Source organism: Phoxinus phoxinus, assembly GCF_949152265.1.
Source record: "Phoxinus phoxinus genome assembly, chromosome: 25".
NCBI classification, from domain to species: domain Eukaryota; kingdom Metazoa; phylum Chordata; class Actinopteri; order Cypriniformes; family Leuciscidae; genus Phoxinus; species Phoxinus phoxinus.
Window position 1 is genome coordinate 4,968,058 of NC_136900.1, and position 22,404 is coordinate 4,990,461.

Sequence of the window (22,404 nt, forward strand, 5' to 3'; positions counted from 1 at the left end):
AATAGCCTTCCGAGACCAAAAATATGAGACGCCTGTGTTAAAGTCAATGGAGCGCTGTGAAAAAGTGTCGGACCTCTGTGAGAGCTCGTTCTTGGCTGCGCTGTGATTGGTCAATCTACATACTAGGGTGTGGCTTAGCCAAAGGCGAATTAATATACATTTGTATTGATACACAATTATTAATAATGGTTATTATTATATGTTTATAAATTTGTTTTTGTGATGCTGAAAATTCAGCTTTGCCATCTCAGGAATAAATAACATATATATATATATATATATATATATTTATTGTTCAAATTTTTCCAATCAAATAAATGCAGCCTTAGTGAGCACAAGACATCCTTGTCTGTAGTCAGCCAGGTAATGTTCCAGTTCTACCGTTGTCCTTAGTACTGTCATTACAAAAGACAGACCTGGCTGCAGATTCTCTGTATGAGCATGTGGACTAAAGCCACAGAATAACTCAAATCATCTGGCTTAGAGCAACCATCTCATTATCCATTATTCATTCTGTTGTGTTGAGCTCATCAAGTCATGTGCTTCTGCTAAAAGATCTTCTGGCAGCAGCGTTGTATCCAAACGATGGCCATTAGTGGGTGGTAGTAAACTCAAGGGAGAATGTAATGCGGTTCTTCGGAGGATGCCGGCAGTGTCAGCACATGGAAATGATCCCAGCACCTTCACTTTGAACTCTCGAGCAGCACTTGGAACAAGCTATCTTGTCTACACACCTGTAGAGCTAATAAGGGTTAATGACTGCAGCAGCAATCTCAGAAAAGAGAAGATAAAGTGGACAAATACTGGGGATGAAATCAATAGCTTTGTGTTAGCAGTTTTTTTAAAATGCTTCTTGCTTAAATTCAAGGCCCTTTGTCAAACAAAAACCAACCTTTCAAATTCAGTTAGGTCTATAACACCTAAAGAAAACCATTTCCAATCTCCCTGACAACTGTTTGACAAGCGTAGTACACCTCTGGAAGTACATGACCTGCATAATGCCATCTTTACATCCAAGTTCTTATGGTACCGTATGGCCTTTCACCAGTGACTAGCCTTAGCTGTGAGGAAAAGGTATGCAACTATCACCATTTTGAGATAAATATGGGTAACACTTTAGAATACTGTAATTCATTAATAACTACAAAGGAATAAACGAGTAACACAAAATTAACATTATAATAACTACAATTAACTAACAAGAAACTGATTCATTAATTACCGTATTTTCCGGACTATAAGTCGCTCCGGAGTATAAGTCGCATCAGTCAAAAAATGCGTCATGAAGAGGAAAAAAACATTTAAGTCGCACTGGACTATAAGTCGTTATTTAGAAATTGATTTCACAAAATCCAAGACCAAGAACAGACATTTAATCTGGAAGGCAGGTTATACAACTACACAATAGCACGCAGAACAACACGCTGAATAGGTGTCCGGCATGTTAACGTAACACATTAACAGTTATTCAGCTACACTATAGCCAGAGGTGTCAAGTAACGAAGTACAAATACTTCGTTACATTACTTAAGTAGAAATGTTGGGTATCTATACTTTACTTGAGTAATTATTTTTCAGCCGACTTTTTACTTCTACTCCTTACATTTTCACGCAATTATCTGTACTTTCTACTCCTTACATTTTAAAAATAGCCTCGTTACTCCTATTTCATTTCTGCTTGTTTTCATTCTGGCTTGTCGTCGTTCAAAAAATGGCCAATTATACTACAATAGATCCCGCCTCCTGAACACACATCGCTAAACTGATTGGCTTTGTGTTTTCTTTCTAACTTGTGAGAGGCTGTCCGCGCGGCGCGCTGTAGTGAGAGTTAACTTACATTTGGTTTGTGCGAAGCGGCAAAACTCCTCCGAAGGAAACCTACTGTAGATGCGGTAAGCGAGGGAGAAATCAACAGTTTTGTGCTCAAGAATACGGGGCAAATCGCGTCAAATATTGCTTTGGGGACAGCCGTTTTTACAATATTGCCTACTGTATGACAATCGCGGGATAAGTGGCAAACATAATCGTTAGTGTGTGTGTGCGTGCGCGCGTGTGTGTGTGAGAGAGAGGTGAGAGAGAGTGTGTGCGTGTGTGTGTGAGAGGGAGACTGAGTGTGTGTGTGTGTGTGTGTGTGTGTGTGTGTGTGTGTGTGTGTGTGTGAGAGAGAGAGAGAGAGAGAGAGAGAGAGAGAGAGAGAGAGAAGAGAGAGAGAGAGAGAGAGAGAGTGTGTGTGTGTGTGTGTGTGTGTGAGAGAGAGAGAGAGAGAGAGAGAGAGAGAGAGAGAGAGAGAGAGAGAGAGAGGGGAGAGAGTGTGTGTGAGAGAGAAGAGAGAGAGTGTGTGTGTGAGAGAGAGAGTGTTTATTTTGATGTGTTTATAATTATTATATGTATTCCAAGCTTTGGCAATATTGTATTGTGTACAGTCATGCCAATAAAGCAATTTTGAATTGAATTGAATTGAATTGAATTGAGAGGAGAGAGTGTGTGTGTGTGTGAGAGAGAAGAGAGAGAGAGTGTGTGTGTGTGAGAGAGTGCGTGCGTGTGTGTGTGTGAGAGAGAGAGAGTGCGTGCGTGTGTGTGTGTGAGAGAGAGAGAGAGTGTGTGTGGGAGAGAGAGAGTGTGTGTGTGTGCGCGCAACCATTATAGTGTCAAAATATCCCCACAAAGATGGCAATATCCAAAATCCTTATATGCGGCTGAAACCGGTAGCCTAGTGCCTCACAAGTTTTTCAACATTTACATTTTAATATATATAACATTATAGTCATTATGGCCTATATTTTTTTTTTTTGAGGAGGAGGGGGGGTGCACTATAGGCCCCTTTGGCGCGGTCTAAGCTTTTGTCCTTAATGGCATTTTTTGCCTTGCATTACTTTTACTTTTATACTTTAAGTAGTTTTGAAACCATGTACTTTTACACTTTTACTTGAGTAAAAAGCTTGAGTTGATACTTCAACTTCTACAGAAGTCATTTTAAACCCTAGTATCTGTACTTCTACTTGAGTAATGAATGTGAATACTTTTGACACCTCTGATAGCATTAAGAACATATACCGGGGAGGCTAAATAGGCTAAATTAACATAAGCCAGCGAGTCCAGCACGTTACCGGTAAGCAAGTTCACCAAGCTCCCGATCTCACTCCTCAACACTGAACTCTTCATCCTCTGTGTCGCTTCTGAACAACTCCGCTAACTAGAGCGCCCTCTCACGGCTGTAGACGGTAATGTTTTCTCTTGGTTCATCTCAGTCAGTATGAATTAATTTTGATATATAAGTCGCACCTGACTATAAGTCGCAGGACCAGCAAAACTATGAAAAAAAGTGTGACTTATAGTCTGGAAAATACGTTAGTTTGTAATACTAATTGAATGTGGTGGTTAAGTAGGGCCTCAGTTCCCCATTGGATTTGTTGGGGTACAGAGCCTGATGGATGAGAATTATTGGACAAACTGCATTATATATTATATGTCCATTAAGACCTTTATATCCATTAAGTAGTCGTTCACCCCTATACTGTACCTGTTTTACTGAGGTTTTTAGAGCCTTGCATGCTCCCGAGGAACTTTCTCAGAAATACAGAAATACAATCCCCCATTGTAGCCCTCCTCTTGGGCTTCTGGCTGAGGCCTGTCCCGCAAGGGAGGGAGGAAGGTGTAACTGCCGAGACTTCCCTTGCTATGAAGCAGAGAAGCTTGTTTTTTTTTTTACTAACACCTGAAAATTCAGGCTTAGGTGTAGTGCTACTGTAAAACTTTTGCAGGTCACATAGGATGCGCCCTGGGATTGATGAACCTTTGACTCTGACTAAGCTCTGTAGAGTCATTGAGTGCTGTCGTTTGTGAATATCCACAGCTTAGTCAGGCAGGCACGTCTTCAGCATGGCGTAGTGGGTGTTGCTTCCCCATAGCATTAACACCAAGACGCAGCGCTGAAGTTCCAATTCAAAAGGGAACGTCTAGGTTATGTATTTAACCCCGGTTCCCTGAGCAAATTTGTTCAAATTAATGAAATTATAATGTTGTTGTTTTTTCAATTACAATAAAACTATCAAAAACTCGCATACCCTACTGTATGTTACCATAGTACTGTACAATTACAATATAATATATAATGATTCGATTAATACCACCTTCATAAATTCAATAAAAACATAAAAAAGCAAAACCAAATCTGATCATTCTTTATTATTTATTTTGTAGATGTTGAGGTTATCATTTTTTTGATTGTATGCCATCTTGCAAGTTATTTGAATGCATCATGATGGCATAATTGACCGTTCGCAAAGACCCGCCCCCCTTAGTTACTGTCGCTATGTCCGACAAGCCACGCCGCTCTCACGCCACACCTTGTTCTCACAGTGAAAAACACATCGCGAAGCAGAGAGGACACTGACAACACACTGACAGACAGGACAGTCCAGGTTACTTTTCGGTTACTTTTGATATTAAACATATTAAACAAAGTCAAATTTGGTCATTTTTAAAAAGAAATTTAAACAATAAATACCGTTTTGTGGCTCTTTAATGTGTCTGTCAGATCGCTGTAGAGCATCAGTTAAAGCTGCTCGTGAACCGATCATCTCTTCCTTCTAGTTCATTTATAACATCAAATAAACATGAATGAACATCAGAAGGAATGTTGTTTGAACCGTGGAAAGGCGTCAGTACACTCCGTTGACTGCTTTGTCGGACAAAATGGCGGATGGTGAAGTATGATTTGTCAGATCACCTGTCAATCAAGCTCCCTTTAAAGGGTCAATTACGTCTCCCCAATTTTAAATTCGAACTTCCCACGAGAACTTGAGTCACTATGAGTGCATCTACGGTACTTGGATAAAATATATAAGAATGTGAATCATACGAATCAACTTTTTAGAGATAAAGCAAGCCTAAAGGTCCAACCATAACCCTACCCCTAAACATAACCATCATGCAAAAACCTATGAAAGAGATTTCATATTGAGATTTTAATTTCATACAAATTACCAATTCACCAAAAGGTAAAATAGTTATTAATTGAGATTGTGAGTTTGAAACACAGAAGACTTTGTTATGTTTATTACATTAGTTAGGGCTAATGCTATCTTATCATGCTAATATGTTAGCTTGCTAATAAGCTAACTAAAAAGAGAAAGAAAAGCCCTGCTCGTGCTCACCTGTGGGAGGAGGTAAGATGTGTGTGCAGGAGGCACTGACGCTGTGACTGTAAGTTTTGGGTTCGGGACTCAGAGGCACAGACAGGAAGTGATTGAGGTTCTCGGGATGTGTCTGACTCTGAGCCAGACATGGCAAACTGCGGCGGGACGACTTTAGCGTTTTCTCCTTCAGAATCTCACTGATGCTGGTGTGCATACCTGCTGAGAGAGAAACATAAACGAAAATATAGGATTAAAAAAAAATTAAAAATCCACTTTGAAAATGTATATCTATTTATTTGCAAATATAAAGGCACATATATCTGACAGCACTGACACATTGAGCAATTAATAAAAACACACAGTTTGTGTAGCAGGTGGTTGCACTGAAGTGTGAATGAATACTGATTTATATTAATACATTTTTTTTTTTTGATGTCTCAAGAATCAGTGTAATCTGAATCTGATCCCAGACCCTGTAAAGCAATACACCAGTAAAACGCACTTACGCTATCAAACGCAACGGTATAGTGATCACATTAAGGACAACCAGTGTATAACATTTAGGTAATTAAATAACTCCTGGAAGAAGAGTCAGTCTTTATTGACTCACAAGGTCTTCTAATGATAACGGATTTACGAACTACATTTCAATATCACACGGGCAATATGCAGTTTATTGCAATAGCCACAGAACGCAGTTACAGAAAATGCTGTTTTGATAACACATAATAATTTCCATTATATGGGCCATAAAAAGTTGATATGGAACATTTGATAATAGGTTTAATTTGTAACATTAGTTATTGGATTAGTTATCATGAAGTAACAATGAACAACATTTTAATAATCCATGCAGGTTAATGTTAATTTTTACATGTAATATTTACTAACCTTTCAAATTGTAGAAATAAGCATTAATCTATGAATGAATATGAATTAACAATGTACACTAACAGTGCTGTAAATGCTGTACATATTGTCATGATTCTGCCCTCGTGTCCTTGATTTTCTCTAGTCTTGAGGAAGGATCATGACAGACCCATGTTTTGTGTGCAAGCACATGGCCTTGTGTTTGAGCTGTGTGCTTGCGTTGTCTCGTCACTTAACCCCGCCCCCTTGTTCTCCTCGTTAGTCATTATTGTTTCATCTGTGTCACCTGTTGTCTTTTTTAGTTTCTCCCTATTTAATCCCCTTGTGTTTGCTGTCCTGTGCTGGTTCTTTATTTGACGTTGTGAAATTCTGTGTTACAGTCATGAGGACCTGGTCAATGATTATCTTGTTTAGAAGAAGTGTTCTGACCCTGTATATACTATTTGTTTTGTCTAGTTATCTACCAAGTCTTAGTTTAGTGTTGTCAATCTTATTTTCCTTATCTGTCCCACCCATTGTGGGTTTTGTTTTCCCTTTTCTGTTATTAATAAACTTCCTATATAGTCTGCATTTGCTACGGTCTGCATTTGGGTTCATCCTCCACACAATCATAACAAATATGTTGTTTATTGTAAGATCAAACTTATTTATACTTCATGCATTAACATTAGCAAATAGAACGTCTCGGTTACGTATGTAACCCTCGTTCCCTGAAGGAGGGAACGGAGACGTAGGTCGTGACCGACCAATAGGAATCTCGCTAGAGAGCCGATCTACTTCGAGTGAAACTAAAAGAGCCAATACACATTGGCGTGCAATCATTTGCATCAGCTGTGCAGCCTCGCAGCGCGGGTATATAACGAGCAGCTGGTGATTGCACTGTAGTTTTTTGCTGAGGAGCCAAGCCGATAAGCTGGCTGCCCCGGCGGGCGGCAGCAGATGTGGCGACGGGACCTACGTCTCCGTTCCCTCCTTCAGGGAACGAGGGTTACATACGTAACCGAGACGTTCCCTATCAGTCGGTCACTACTACGTAGGTCGTGACCGACCAATAGGAATCCCTACCAAAGCGCCACAGCTGCTGCACCCCATCCAGCGCCCTGTGCAAGCCTCTACACCTTCTTGCCTGGAAGGACGATAGGAGGCGGCTTACACAGAGTGAACCTGTCACTGTTGTTCCGTGATAACCCATACAGTGAGATTAACACTGGGAAAGCGTGCCCGAACTGAAGGAGGGGAACGCTGCGGAAGCCACATTCTCAAGGAGTTAAGTGGAGATAACATATGGACTAACCCGAGGGTTGTACAGCATATGAGTAATGGGTGACTTAGCCCAAGGGAAAGACACGGGCTTCCGTTTAGGAGCAGCCGTGGAGAATATACACATATGGGATCCCCGTAGGGTCACACATATGGGACCCAGCCTATATCCGGTTCTCAAGGATTCAGCGGATACAGGCCTGGCACCGGACGCTCCGCCATGTCCGGCCCGAGGGTGTTCGGAGGACTCACAGGTTTTTCACACTGGAGAATAAGGGTGCACAGTAGGGTGCAGCAAGCCGACAGAGCCGGGCCTCTCAGTGCTTCTACCCGTCTAGGGTGAGAACACGGGAGGAGACCGGCTCTACACGTAGGCTATAGTATCTAGCGAACGTGTTAGGTGTCGCCCAGCCCGCAGCTCTACAGATATCTGTTAGCGAGGAGCCACGTGCCAGCGCCCAGGAGGATGCAACGCCTCTCGTGGAGTGTGCATGCAACCCGAGCGGGCAGGGCACGCCTTGAACTTGGTAAGCCAAGGCGATGGCATCCACTATCCAGTGGGCCATCCTCTGCTTGGAGACAGCCTTTCCCTTCTGCTGGCCTCCGTAACAGACAAAGAGCTGGTCTGAGGTCCTGACGCTTTGAGTTCTGTCCACGTACATACGCAGAGCGCGAACGGGACAGAGCAAAGCCAGGGCTGGGTCTGCCTCCTCCAGGGGCAGCGCTTGCAGGTTCACTACCTGGTCCCTGAAGGGAGTGGTAGGAACCTTGGGCACATAGCCAGGCCGGGGTCTCAGTACAACATGGTTGTCACCCGGCCCAAACTCTAGGCACGATTCGTCGACCGAAAATGCCTGCAGGTCCCCTACCCTCTTGACAGAGGCCAGTGCAACCAGCAGCAAAGTCTTCATGGAGAGAAGCTTTAGGTCCGCTGATTGCAATGGCTCAAAGGGAGCATCCTGAAGTGCTCGAAGCACCAGGAAAAGGTCCCAAGAGGGTATGGAGGGGGGTCGAGGAGGATTTAATCGTCTCGCCCCCCTAAGGAACCTGACGACCAGGTCGTGCTTTCCAACGGTTTTGCCATCTATGTGGTCGTGATAGGCTGAAATAGCGGCAGCATGTACTTTGAGGGTGGAGGGACACAGCCTTCGCTCCAACCCTTGCTGCAAGAAGGAAAGCACGGACCCTATCGAACATCTTCGGGGGTCTTCTCGGCGAGAAGAGCACCACTCGACGAACAGGTTCCACTTCAAGGCGTACACACGTCTCGTGGACGGCGCCCTTGCAGAAGTGATGGTGTTAAGTACCTCTGGGGGTAAGTCACCTAGAACCTCCGCATCCCGTCCAGGGACCAGACATGGAGTTTCCAGAGGTCTGGACGCGGGTGCCACAGGGTGCCCCGTCTCTGAGTCAGAAGATCCTTCCTCAGAGGAATGGGCCAGGGAGGGACTGTCACGAGGAGCATGAGTTCTGGGAACCAAGTCCGGGTGGGCCAATAGGGAGCCACCAGAAGGACCTGCTCCTCGTCCTCCCTGGCTTTGCACAAGGTCTGTGCAAGTAGGCTCACTGGGGGGAACGCATATTTGCGGAGGCCCCGGGGCCAGCTGTGTGCCAGTGCGTCCGTGCCGAGTGTTCCCTCGGTCAGGGAGTAAAACAGCTGGCAGTGGGTGGTTTCTGAGGAGGCAAACAGGTCTACCTGAGCCTCCCCGAACTCTCTCCACATCAGCTGAACCGCCTGGGGGTGGAGTCGCCATTCTCCCGGGAGCACAGCTCGTGATAGCTCGTCGGCCACACGGTTGAGCACCCCGGGGACATACATGGCTCGAAGCGACCTCAGATGCTTCTGACTCCAGAGGAGGAGATGGCGGGCGAGTTGCGACATGCGACGGGAGCGTAGACCACCTTGTCGGTTGATGTACGCAACGGTCGCTGTGTTGTCCGTACGGACCAGCACGTCTCTGTCCTGTAGCGGCCTCTTTAGGCGGCTCAGAGCGAGATGTACTGCTAGCAACTCGAGGCAGTTGATATGCCAATGCAGTTGGGGAGCCGTCCACACCCCTGACACTGCATGCCCGTTGTACGTGGCGCCCCAGCCGGTGGCAGAGGCATCTGTGAATACCACAGCATGCCTGGACACCTGTTCCAAGGGCACTCCTGCCCGTAGGAACGAGGGATCTGACCACGGGCTGAAGGTCTGGCAGAACGCCGGTGTGATTGCCACCCGGTGAGTGCCGTGATGCCACGCCCATCTCGGGACTCGGCCGTGAAGCCAGTGCTGAAGCGGTCTCATATGAAGCAGCCCGAGCGGGGTTACCGCTGCTGCCGCTGCCATATGCCCCAGGAGCCTCTGAAAAAGTTTCAGTGGGACCGCCGTCCTGCCTTTGAACGTGTTCAAGCAGTTCAGCACCGACTGGGCGCGCTGCTCTGTGAGGCGCGCTCTCTGTGCGACCGAATCCAACTCTATACCGAGAAAAGAGATCCTCTGCACGGGGGCGAGTTTGCTCTTTTCCCAGTTGACCTGAAGGCCCAATTGGCTGAGGTGCCTGAGCACGAGGTCCCTGTGTTCGCATAACTGATCTCGAGAGTGTGCTAGTATGAGCCAGTCGTCGAGATAGTTGAGGAGGCGAACGCCCTGTTCTCTCATGGGAACAAGGGCCCCCTCCGTGACTTTCGTGAAGACACGGGGAGACAGGGACAGCCCGAAGGGCAGGACCTTGTACTGATATGCTCGACCCTCGAACGCAAAGCGCAGAAACGGCCTGTGTCGAGGAAGAATCGAGAAATGAAAGTACGCAGCCTTCAGGTCGATCGCTGCAAACCAATCTTGGGGACGGATGCATCTGAAAATGCGTCTCTGCGTGAGCATTTTTAACGGTAGCTTGTGGAGGCTCCGATTCAAAACTCGCAGATCCAAGATCGGTCGTAACCCACCACCTTTCTTGGGTACAATGAAGTAGGGACTGTAGTGTCCTGACCTCATATCGGCTGGAGGGACCGGCTCTATCGCGTCCTTCGCCAGTAGGACTGCGATCTCCGCACGCAAGACATGGGCATCGGCTGCTCTCACTGTAGTGGAGTGGATGGCCCGAAACTTGGGGAGATGCCGGGCGAACTGAATCGCATAGCCGAGCCTGATGGTCCGAATGAGCCAGCGAAACGGACTGGGGAGCGCTAACCAGGCTCGCAGAGACCGTACAAGCGGGACCAAAGGGACCGTAGGCGTACCCGGAGTGGGGCAGCGAGGTGGAACACAGGGACGCGGCCCGGGAGGCTCTCTTGGGGAGGCGGCCCGTAGCGTCGTCTAAGTGTGCTGTGCAGCACTTACCTGGTTCCACGAGGCAGGAGGTGCAGGAGGCGGCTTGGTTGCGTTCTCGAACCACACACTGCGCTGCCCGCTGGCGACAGAAGAGGCGGATGAGGGTGGTGAGGATTTTCTCCTCCCACTACTCTCCAGACCCTCTTCAGACCCAGAGATAGAGGATCTGCTCTTTTTTTTTTTTTTTTTTGAGAACTTGGGAACCACTGTGACTCCAGTGGTGGAACAGAATTTTGACTCAAAAGATTAGTTTCCCAGCCCTCTACTGGGAGAGAGCAGCTCCACCCATCTCCGGGTCACCCGTCTCCAGTGATTGTTTCACCGACCACTTAAACAGTGGTTGAGACGGGTGGTGTCATCCTCCTGCAGCGGACACAGTAGAGCAGGCTGTGCCGGAGTTTTCTCTTTTTTGCAGGGGATGACACCCTTGGCGACGAGTAGACTGAGGGGCAGCCCACGAGGTACTCTGGTGGTACGTCAGGGGAAGCGCTTCAGTCTGCTGCCGACTGTGGAGAACTGCTGGGCCAGTTCTCAACAGTGTCGCTGAAAAGGCCACCTTATGAGATGGAGCATCGAGAAAGCGTACTTTGACGAGCTCTCACACCTCTACAAGGACAGCCAGGGGGGCTTCTGGACCACCAAGGTGGACATCGTCTGATCGAGGGCCAGCACTGTGACTTGAACACGGTCAGTCGACAAGCGCAGCTCAACCCCGGCTCAGAACTACCCTCGTGCAATAAGAGTGCCTTGGCCTCGCATGCAGGGTAGAGGTGGCCTGCCAGAGGCACGGCCACCCCACTATCGAGGGTAGTGAGAGAGGTGAAAACTTTATGCAGAATTTGGCACTTTTGGCGTTCCATATTTTTGGCACCAATATAGCTCCATACTGTTAAGTTTTCAATGCACGTCCGAGAAAGACCCGGGAAAGCATGGCTGTCCGCTCTGAATCTGATTCAGCATAAGCACACACACTATTACAGTGGGAACTTAACATCATCCTCATTTCCAGAACAAAACAGCCCCTCTCTCCGATGTAGCAATCGACATCTGCCCTCAGCTGGAGCCTTGAATGAAACGCTAGGTTCCTCCATTTTTTTTTTTTTTTTGAAGGACCAGCCATCTCATCCAGAAGCTGCACAGCTTGTGATGCGCTAGAGAGGGAGGGGCCCTAGGGGGTTGGTTCCCCGAAGGAGAAGCCCTCAGCTCTCAGGATCACCCAAGCTATTCTACTGAAGTAGACCTCTCCTGGTGGCCACCAGGGAGGGCGCTACAACGGAGAATAGACATGGGGACCGCGCACCTAGAGCGCCGAGCGAGCGCTGGGTCGCCGTGACAACCCGCGCTGCAGCCCGGCAGCTCGACGGCACACGACACGCTGGTGTCCCAGAGTGTCGAGCAGACCTGCAGCTGTGCTTTCACACACAAGCAGCGGCTGGCCAACAACAGAGGGGACTCAAGCTTTCCGGAGAAAGCAGAGTCAACCGGCGTGCCGACGTGGTCATGTTCCCGTGCGAAAACATGAACCACCCACGAACACAGTCTCACATGTTTCCCAGGCATGCGAGACAGTGATCGTGGCCGTCAGTGAGGACAGGAAACGACCGCATCCAGAAACACACGGGTGGAATGTCATCTTTAGAAAGACGCAACTCACACCCATGTAAGCTCTTTCAGGTGAATGCTCTTCTTGGTACTGAAGCACGCAGGGGAACGGTCGCAGCGGACACAGACAGAAATGTTCAACCTGTCGTGCGCTGTCTCTCTTCACGGCGGTCTTACCAGCCGTAAGAACGGCTATTTAACGCTCTTGGCGCACCGTTACCAGCTGTGAAAACAGCTTTTTTGTTTTGCTCAGAAACACAAAAACAAAAGAAAGTCGACCCCACTGCTGCGCTGTATCGCCCGTACCAGACACGAGAGATCTTCCTGAAGAGCTTGCTCGTTGTTTGATCACTCAATATTAGATAGATTAAACAGCATCGGTTGGCTCCGAAGCAAAAAGCTACAGTGCAATCACCAGCTGCTCGTTATATACCCGCGCTGCGAGGCTGCACAGCTGATGCAAATGATTGCACGCCAATGTGTATTGGCTCTTTTAGTTTCACTCGAAGTAGATCGGCTCTCTAGCGAGATTCCTATTGGTCGGTCACGACCTACGTAGTAGTGACCGACTGATAGGGAACCTTGTTTTTAAAAACATTTAAAATATTTTAATCAACTTGAAACCCCAAAATACATTTTTAAATGCACAACATAGAAACGTATTTAAAAAATCTCTCGTTTTGATATGGTAAAGTATTTGGAGCATTCTCCAGCTGAGTCCTGCATATAAAAGTAATGATATCTGAATGTGGCGTAACTGGATTAAAGTAACACTACAGGTTCTTGAAAAATACTTTACATTTGTTCATGTAGACCTGCTTGCAAAAGAATGACAAAGAAAAATAAACATAAATTTTATGATACGTTATTGAAATGAACATATTTAGGCTTAAATAACTAGACTGTGAAGTTGTGACAGTTCACTCTAAAAAATGCTGGGTTGTTTCAACACAATTTTGGGTCAAATATGGACAAACCCAAACGTTGGGTTGAAAATGTAATTAAAAAATGTAACACAAAGTCTGGGTTTTAAGTCATGTTTAAAGTCTTTTTTTGTGTTGCTGACTTTGACACATTGAGTCTAACTCTGGCAAATATATAGAAACTGATCAATTCTTCTCAATTATGTCCCATATACAGTATTAAATGTTTGAAATTACTTTCCCATATCACTTTGAAAATGTGGGTGGAACAACTGCGGGCTAAACTGATCAAATATTTAAGGAATTGACCTCAAAGTGAAGTTTTGCATCAAGGAAGTGAAGTCAAAGGTTGATGGCTAATGTTTTAGCGCTGCGATTATTCTAACAGCGTGGACACCTGTGGCAGGACACATAATCCTGAGAGCAATTTCAATTTATGTTTTGAATTTAATATATGATTATCCTCAGCACACAAAGAATGACCCATATGGCTCCTTTAATAAGCCTTTAACAAATATAGGTTAATGCATAACCGATTATAAAAGAGAGAATTATTCCGTTCCATTGCAGTGTAAATGACCATGATCTGAAGAATTATGATGCATAATGTTTGTAAATGTTATTAATAAAAGTTAATAATTTAATACACAGTATTTCTCTTTAAGACTTAAAATAATTATTAAAATACCAATGCCAAAACAAACCGTAAAAACAAACATATCAGAATGCCAGCAGAAGCATCATCACATCTGGATAAATGATTCCGCGTAACCATTTAATAAAATTAATTCATTAATTAATAATAAAAAAACATTTCACAGTCAGTATGACCATCTCATTCAAGGTGACACTAACACACATCCAGTGAAATGCTCATTTGCAAGAGAGATCACCAGCTGTGAAAATGTCTGGTCTTCCCCACATGACCGCACATAATAGAAAGAGCTGATGTGGAATTCCTCTCGGAGTGACCTTGCCCATGACGGCTGCGTCAATCTAACCCATGACTAACCAGAGAGAGAGAGAGAGAGAGAGAGAGAGAGAGAGAGAGATAGAGAGAGAGAGAGAGAGAGAGAGAGAGAGAGAGAGAGAGAGAGAGAGAGAGAGAGAGAACAACAAATGCATGCAGGACTGAATTAATCAAGATTTTCTCACATTTTGGATGCATCTTAAGGACTCGAAATTCAGTACAAGTCTCTTGAAACCCAAATGTTCTGCCCTAAAATATCCACTTCTTGTAGCATCTTGGGATCGAGACACATATACTTTGGAAAAACTCTGCCTGTAACCCATTTTACTACTTTAAAAAGCAGACATTTACTTGCATTTGACGATGACGTGAGAGGCGCTTGCCTGTGCACCGCTCTCCACCACCAGAATGGGGTGTTGGGGGTGGTTGCCAGGCTGTTGCTATGGTGTTTTAAGTGTTTTAAACATCTTGCTCTGTGGTTTCTATAGAGTTATCTGAGAGTGTTTCCCAAACAACAATGCAACTCTCTGCTCAACCAGCATTGTGCAATGCATAGTCAGAAAAATTAACTACTGTATAGTCACTGCTACAGTTTCCCAAAAGTGTCACACATCCGTCGTTTTAAAAGAGAACTCCGGTCAATTTTAACATTGAGCTCAATTTGTAGTAAATTTGGAGTGTTGTCAATACAGAGAACAACGACAAAAATCGGTGTTGCCTACACCATGTTATCCTCTTTTTAAAAATGATCACGCACGTGAACTCGACAGTCGACTACTGTGGACTTCGACTGAAAACAGGAAGTAAATACAGGTCTGTGCGCTTGTTGATTTAACATTTTTATTAATATCTTTCACATCTAATGCAGTCAGATTCACTCGTGTTCACTCTGAAGGAATCACTCAACATGGCTGGGCACTTGTAATGACACATCAAGGATGATAAGAGAATAAAAGCAGGTTTAAAACTTGCCTCATTCAAGTCAATAGGGTGCAAGTTTTAAAAAGAGGATAACGGTGTAGGCAACACCGATTTTTGTCGTTGTTCTCTGTATTGACAAGCACTCCAAATGTACAAAAAATTGAGCTCATGTTAAAATTGACCGGAGTTCTCCTTTAACCATATTCTTCAACAACATATGACTGTCATTAATTATGTCATGCACTTATGGTGGAGTAATAACTTTGCAGATTAATCAATTAGATTTAATTCAAGATCTGATCATTTTTTAATCACGTTTACGTCCAGGATGGCGTAACTGGCATATGTTTACTCCTGTATGCATGTGGTCCATTCAGTCATCTGCTTTCTCAATGCAATTTCTTTGAGATGCTGTTGTAACAAACATGGCATCGCTATTTTTGATCCCTGTCGTTTTGCTTTATTTGACGCTTGACTCATTGTGGGTTTCCTCTTACATCACACATGTGCACTCTTCAAAAACAGCGCCGATTGTTGCACGGTAAAATTTTTAAATGTATATTGAAATGGAATTAAATATATAGATTGTACTGCATGTTAGCTTGCTTATTTTGCTCAAGAGCATGACTATTTAAGACCACTTGTTATACGAACAAGTAACCATGCTTCTTACCACAGTTCACACATGCATATAATCATAAAATATGTGTATTTGGTGTAGGGCTGCACGATATTGGAAAAAAATTACATTGTGATATTTTTTTCCCCAACGATATATATTGCGATATTGAGAGCCATAACTCCAGGCTAAAGACAATAATTACCATTCCATGATATTAATAATTTCACTAATAAGCAAGCTTCATTACAAGTGACAAAAAGGTCACTTAATATTTTATTCCAAAATTAGAACATTTCTGTAAACACAAAAGCAGAACACATTTTTAAATAAAACAGCAGCTTTACACCAACCCCCTGATTGGTTTACAACAATATAGCTTGAAATAAATATATTTTTTATAAAACAATTTAAGCATTTTGGTTCACATTCTTTTAAGTCAACTTTTCTTAGCCAAAGTGCCAAAGTAAAACAGTGTTGGTGTTGGTCATCATAATCATATGAAATAAATAAAATGATATAAAACTTTAATATATTTTGTATTAAATCTTCTAAACAGATTAGAGAACATGTTTCTGTAAACAGAAAAGCCGAACACATTTAAACAGCAGCTTTACACCATACCGCCTGTCAGCGTCGCCGCTCCACGCGCATCACGCGCTGAGGGAGCACAAAAAAAATAGCCTATTGAAAAATCAATAATTCTAATGCCGATATTATTTCAGTATAGAAATACAGACATCCCAAGTCTCCCGGAAGTTCCGGGAGTCTCCCGCATATTGATAGCGGCTCACTGATGCCCGCGAATTAGTTAAAATATCCAGAATCTAGAGCGAGCGCGCCCGCGAGACAGAGACTGTGCTCCAAACTGTGTAGCGCGTGCACGGCAGAGAGGGAGAGAGAGAGCAAGAGACTGCGCGCGTGCCTAATGAAGCGCATGTAATATCTCCTGGTGCTACTGTGCTACTACCCTTCACATCGCATGTTCCGGCGATGTGACTATCGCTCACTTGCACATCGCGATGTCGATGTTAAAACCGAATATCGTTCAGCCCTAATTTGGTGTGCAGTTTGAGGACAGGGCTCCAAGCTCAGAATTTGGACCCAACCCATACCACTCCAATAACTGGAGGCTAACAATACTTTTGGGAAACGCACCCCTGAGGAGGTTTCTAGTTGCTAACTGACCCAACTTACCATCTATATCAGGGGTTCTCAATACTGACCCTTGAGGTCCACTTTCCTGCAGAGTTTAGCTCCAACCCTAATTAAACACACCTAGGCAAACCAGTCAAGGTCTTCAGGATTACTAGATAGCAACAGGCAAGTGAGTCTGATCAAGTTTGAAGTTACACTCTGCAGGAAAGTGGACCTCAAGGCCAGAGTTGAGAAACCTTGACCTGCTGTATATGTTATTCTGATCTACAAATATTGCTCAGGCCTAGCCTGGCTAACGCCAGAACCAATTCTCGTTGAGACTTGGGTCTGGGAACCACATGTTCATTTTCTCGTATTTGAGGCGTGGTTTACGAATGCCCGGCGCCGTTTATTGGGTGCTAAGAATGTCTATCAAATGCGCCTGTACGTAGCTCATAGCCAATCGTTTCCATTATACCAGATGACGTATGTAGAGAAATGGTTTAACGCCAAACGCTGCTCTTTTTTCTAAATAAAATTGCGATCTAAACTACTTAGAACAATATCTAAGGCTGCATCAAAAGGTAGCTTCGCGTCTGCTGCCATGTTGACTCCATAGATATAAACAAACTGCTTAGTTGTGTCGCAAAGATGTCGTCATCGTCTTGCTGCTCCCTCCCCGTTCTGTGATTGGTTCCCTAAACGAGGCGAAAATCAGGTCCATGGTTTCCAGACTGCCTTTCAGCGAGAATAAAATCGCGCTGCGCAAAGGCAGTCTGGGGAAACCCAGGCTAGCTCAGGCCCCTCCTTCAATGCAAATCTATGTAATTATTTGCCCATTTTACGGTCCAAATGTCCTGAGATTAGACATGCTGCATAATATGAGGCATCATTCATAAGTAGTATTGAGAAGTACCAAGAAAATGCACATACATGCTAATGAACAAAATAGTACAACTAATGACTCAACTAATGACTCAACTAATGACTCAATAGATATTTCAAGAAATATCTGAGTCATCTTTCTCATAAAAGAGCTTGTTGGATTTTCTAACATAGCTCAATTGAAAGGACAAATAAATGAAAACTATCATCACACTGTCCCTTTCCCAGCCGAAAATCTTCCGGTCTCTCTTGAATACGACACGGAAGTGACTTAACTGCAATTCATCGACTGGCCACTAGAGACAGGCTCCAGAAGAGAGTCAATCCCTTAGACCCCCATATTAAAATGGTGCAAAAAGGGGTTTTGGTCTATATAAGAAATTTTGCCCTTTATGATAACTGTGGGTTATTTTTTGGGCAACTTTGCACTTTGTGGTGATTTTTTTTTATAAGTCATCCGTTTAAATTATATTAAACTTTAAAATTCAGCATAATTAAGGGTGTGGCCACTTGAGTGACAGGTGGATTGCCACTGCTGTCACTACTAACCACTACATCAGCTCAGCTAATCCCGCCTCTTTGCCCATTTTCGGTTATCCGAGAGTGACGCTCTGCCAAGATGTTGACAGCCGGCTTCGCCCACTTTGGGATTCAAAAATGCTCTTCAGAAACCTAGAAAAAAGCTATTCACTGACACTACGTCCCTTGTTTTATACAGTCTATGGTTTTTCCATAGAAAACCATTATATAGAAAACGATTAACCATTTAGGCCCTGTTTACACGAGAACGCTCGCGAGTGAAAACGTAAAAATATTTTAGCGGATGTGCCTTTCGTTTACACAGCGACAGCGTTTTTGGGGCTTAAAAAACGCAAAAAAGTGAAACCACCCGCTCCAGAGTGGAAATCTTAAAAACGCTCCACCATCGCGTTCCCGTCTAAAGGGTAAAAACGCAAAAGTCTGCTAGACAGTGAAGGCGTCGCGTACGCGTTTACGTCACAGGCATGCGCCAGTACAGGAAAATAACAAAACATTATCAAACTAAAATATAGCATTCATTTCATTGCCAAAAATAAATAAACAAATTCTGTAATTTTTGAGCGACACGTGAAGAGCACCGAGGGTTAAAGCAGCAGCTTTACCGTATTAAACATGAAAAACTGTGTCTGCGTCTCTTTCTCTTTCAGTGATTAATATTGCCGCCTAGCCGCCTGGAGTGCACACTACAGTAAATCGAATTTCACACACTTTTGCGTCACCATGCACGCAGATTTCCCCCCCATAACGCTCGTCTAAACGCATAATAAAAAGTGATAACGCAACGCGACTTTTGCGTTTTCTCTTCAGATCGTTTCCGTGTAAACAACCTTTGAATGTTGCATTCATATTCTGGGCTTATCTGCTCGCCTGTATACTATGCATCATCAAGCTTTAAAGGTAAGGTAGCTCAAACAGTAGAGCGTTGGCGCTTGCAACTCTAAGGACATGGATTCGATTCCCAGGGAAAGCAAGAATGCCAAATAAGATAAGAATAATGTGTACCTTGATATGCAATGCAAGTCGCTTTGGATAAAAGCGTTTGCCAAATGCATAAATGTAAATTAGGCAATGTTTTTCATTAACCATTTTTGTTATACTGGTTGAAACTCTCTTTACATCCTGATAGCAATCAATAATAGAAGTGGTCTAAATATAAAATAAATAATAACATATTATCTGTGGAATTCTCAGGACCAAAAAATGTTCGTCCAAATAATTGGATTCAGTCCGAATGCAAAGATTCTATGTCCTACCTGCCTGTCAACACATGTATTTCCATACATCACACGTCATCAACACATTCAGTAAGGCTATGCAGAGTAGACAGACAGTCACGAGCGCCACAAACAAACAGCAGCCGGCTTCTACAGTTCCTCCTGAACCAGAACAACGAGAAATGCTGTGTTTACACCACGTCACAACCGCAATTACCATAATTACAAGATGGCAACCTGTGATGCATTACTATGGCAATAATATCAACGCCGAAATGAATCTGCAGCAGTCAGGTGGTACAAGTAAGAGTCCTTTAAGTTGCTTACGTACATTATTATTGTAATGTTGTGTACTTTGAGACATGAGGTAATTTAACGCCGTCTCTCTGCTGTGTGTGTTGTAACGGTCACTTTGTGCATTTACCGTAGTTTTGCGGTACAATGAGAACTGCGCATGTGCGTAGAGTGAGTCTGTAGTGGAAGTGACAGGCGAGGAGAAGAGAAGTGACTGCTCTACCAATTTTTGTACACTTTCTTTTATTTCCCTTTATATTTTGTGACCAGAGTTGAATGTTTATTTGTATGCTTTTTCTCACTCAATCCCCATGTATGCAGATGTACAAGTACAAGTCATTTTATTAAACCCGAGGAAAATATGCCATCTCTCGTCTCTCCTGCATCTTTTCCTCTGACACCACATATTGTTCTTCTCTCTGGACAACATCTCAGCTTTGCGTTACAGTGTTCATGTGTTTTGGAGGAGGCATGGCTTTGGAGACGCTCTGAAGGCAGGTTGGGATCTCATGCTTTCAAAGCTAGCTATTGCTAGCCTCTCCGAAAATTGCCTACACTACATTTATTAAATCAATAAGCCCCGCAGTCATGTTTTACAGTGAATGTGCGTTGACGCGGAGCGGAGCGGATTGCCCTTAGCAGATTGCTTTCATAAAATATATTGCTTTTATAACATGGTTACTAAACTTATGGTTTACTCCATAAAAATATTGATTTTAAAGGGGTGGTTGATTATGATTTTACTTTTCTTACTTTAGTTAGTGTGTAATGTTTCTGTTTGAGCATAAACAACATCTGCAAAAGTTACGAAGCTCAAAGTTCAAAGCAAAGGAAGATATTTGCTTTTAAAGAAATCGTTTTTTAAGGACTACAACAAACGGCTGGTTGGGACTACATGACATTCATCCCGGGTTAGTGACATCACCAAACCTAAAATTTACATAATCCCCTCCCCTGGGAACGCGATTTATAGATTATCATGACAGAATATGCTAATCAATGACTAGAAGATAACTACACATAAGCTACATAAATTAATCAACTAACCATTCAGAAATGTCCTGTTGCTTCTACATGTTGTCACTTCTTCTTGAGTCTCTCCATTATTGTCTGACTCCAGTTTGAACAGAAAAATTTACATTTTCAGGAATGTCTGTGTGAGGTAAAATGACACAAGCTCTTGAAGCTCCGCCCCCTGTGCAGCAGCTCATTTGCATTTAAAGGGACAGACACAAAAACGGTGTGTTTTTCCTCACCCTCAAAAAGTGACAACTTTAACATGCTAGTGGGGTATTACAAGATAAAACTTCACACACACACTCTGGAGACATCAAAGACTTATTTTACATCTTGTGAAAAGGGCATTATACCACCCCTTTAAAGCTGCAGTCCGGCACTTTTTTGGGTTTAAAAATATCAAAAAAGACATTTTTGAAAAAAAACGTAACCAGCCAGTGTTCAAAATGATCTGCTTGCCTTGCCTCGATTCAAAACGGTAAGCTTGTAATAATGATTTTAATTCCAGTGGTACTGGTGGATTTCCGCGGGAATTTCGAGCATGTCTTTGCGTCATTACGTCTCTTTTGTACACATAGAGAATGAGTCCCCGGCTAGCGTGTGTGGATGATGGAGGTGGAGATTTAGCTTAGCACTTGTTATGGCGGATCCCGAAAGTTTAAAGCGACAATCACCAGTGACAACTGGAGATTCACCAGTTGTAAAACCCAAAGACTTAAAAATATATATATTTTTCACGTTTTGACGTGATATAAGCAATCGTTAGATTTAATCAGCATGATATAGCTACTGCAATGCTTCCCCCCACCCCCCGAATTTGGTCAGAACAAAAGTGAATGTAAGGCTACTTACTTGTTCAGATGACATTTTCCGATGAAAATTCTAATGTTGACACTTTCAAAAAGTATACTCTGAGATTGCTGATGACAGTAACGTTACAGTATCCACAGCGACGCGGCAGCCTCAATACATTGTGTTCATCCGCGCTGTTTCATGCCGATTTACTACCCACGCACAGTTAATAATTCCGCGAATAACTGCAATTGCAGATTTCTAACAGAGATGGCGACAAAGAGGAAAAACGACGGACTGCAGCTTTAATATTTATTTTATTCATAAAATAAACACCAGCAACAACCAAAAAAAAAAGAACGTTATAACACATGTATTCCTCCGCCAAGCAATGTAGTTCCAAAGAGGTTGCCAAGCAACACACAAAGATTCACAAACGGCAGTTGTGCAGTAACACTAATGTAATGCGGTCACATGTGTATGTTTGTTGAGTAATTTACAATGGCTTCGAACATGGCTCAACCAATCAGAATCAAGGACCGGAACTATCTGTATTATACGTTTCAAAAAAAAATTTTTTATTACAACTTGTGCTTTTTTTCTTTTCTTTTTTTGAGAGGTGATCTTAATATTTGTGGCTTGAAACATATGTAAAATTGAGAGGCCTCTGTGCTGCAGTTCTATGCATAGTTTGCCCTCCAGGTCTCTGTGCCAGTCTCGTGACTGAAAACTATTAATTAATGAGTGCCAGGTTCAGAGATTTCCCACTGAACATAAACTGAACACAGCATGAAAGTTTCTGAGACTGAATAAAACACATGAATATTTAATGATTTAAGCAGTGAAGCAATTATGATTGATTGTCTGTTGCTAAACAACTCACTGTAACATTCTAGCACAGCATTG

At 43.6% G+C, this 22,404-nt stretch overlaps 2 protein-coding genes across 5 annotated transcripts in view; both read right to left on the reverse strand.

The window, feature by feature from the left end:
• LOC306993340 (uncharacterized protein) overlaps positions 1-22,404 on the reverse strand; it is a 179,676-nt gene that overhangs the window by 106,162 nt on the left and 51,110 nt on the right. The gene's annotated exons all lie outside the window — the stretch shown is intronic.
• The window catches only part of ano3 (anoctamin 3), a 134,241-nt gene that overhangs the window by 88,481 nt on the left and 23,356 nt on the right, over positions 1-22,404 (reverse strand). For 2 of the 4 annotated variants that reach the window (XM_079602988.1, XM_079602990.1), the window contains exon 2: positions 5,157-5,354. In XM_079602988.1, coding sequence (XP_079459114.1) covers positions 5,157-5,354 — 198 coding nt within the window. Of the gene's footprint in view, positions 1-5,156; positions 5,358-22,404 lie in introns of all 4 variants that reach the window. The other 2 variants (XM_079602989.1, XM_079602987.1) reach the window with 1 other exon arrangement.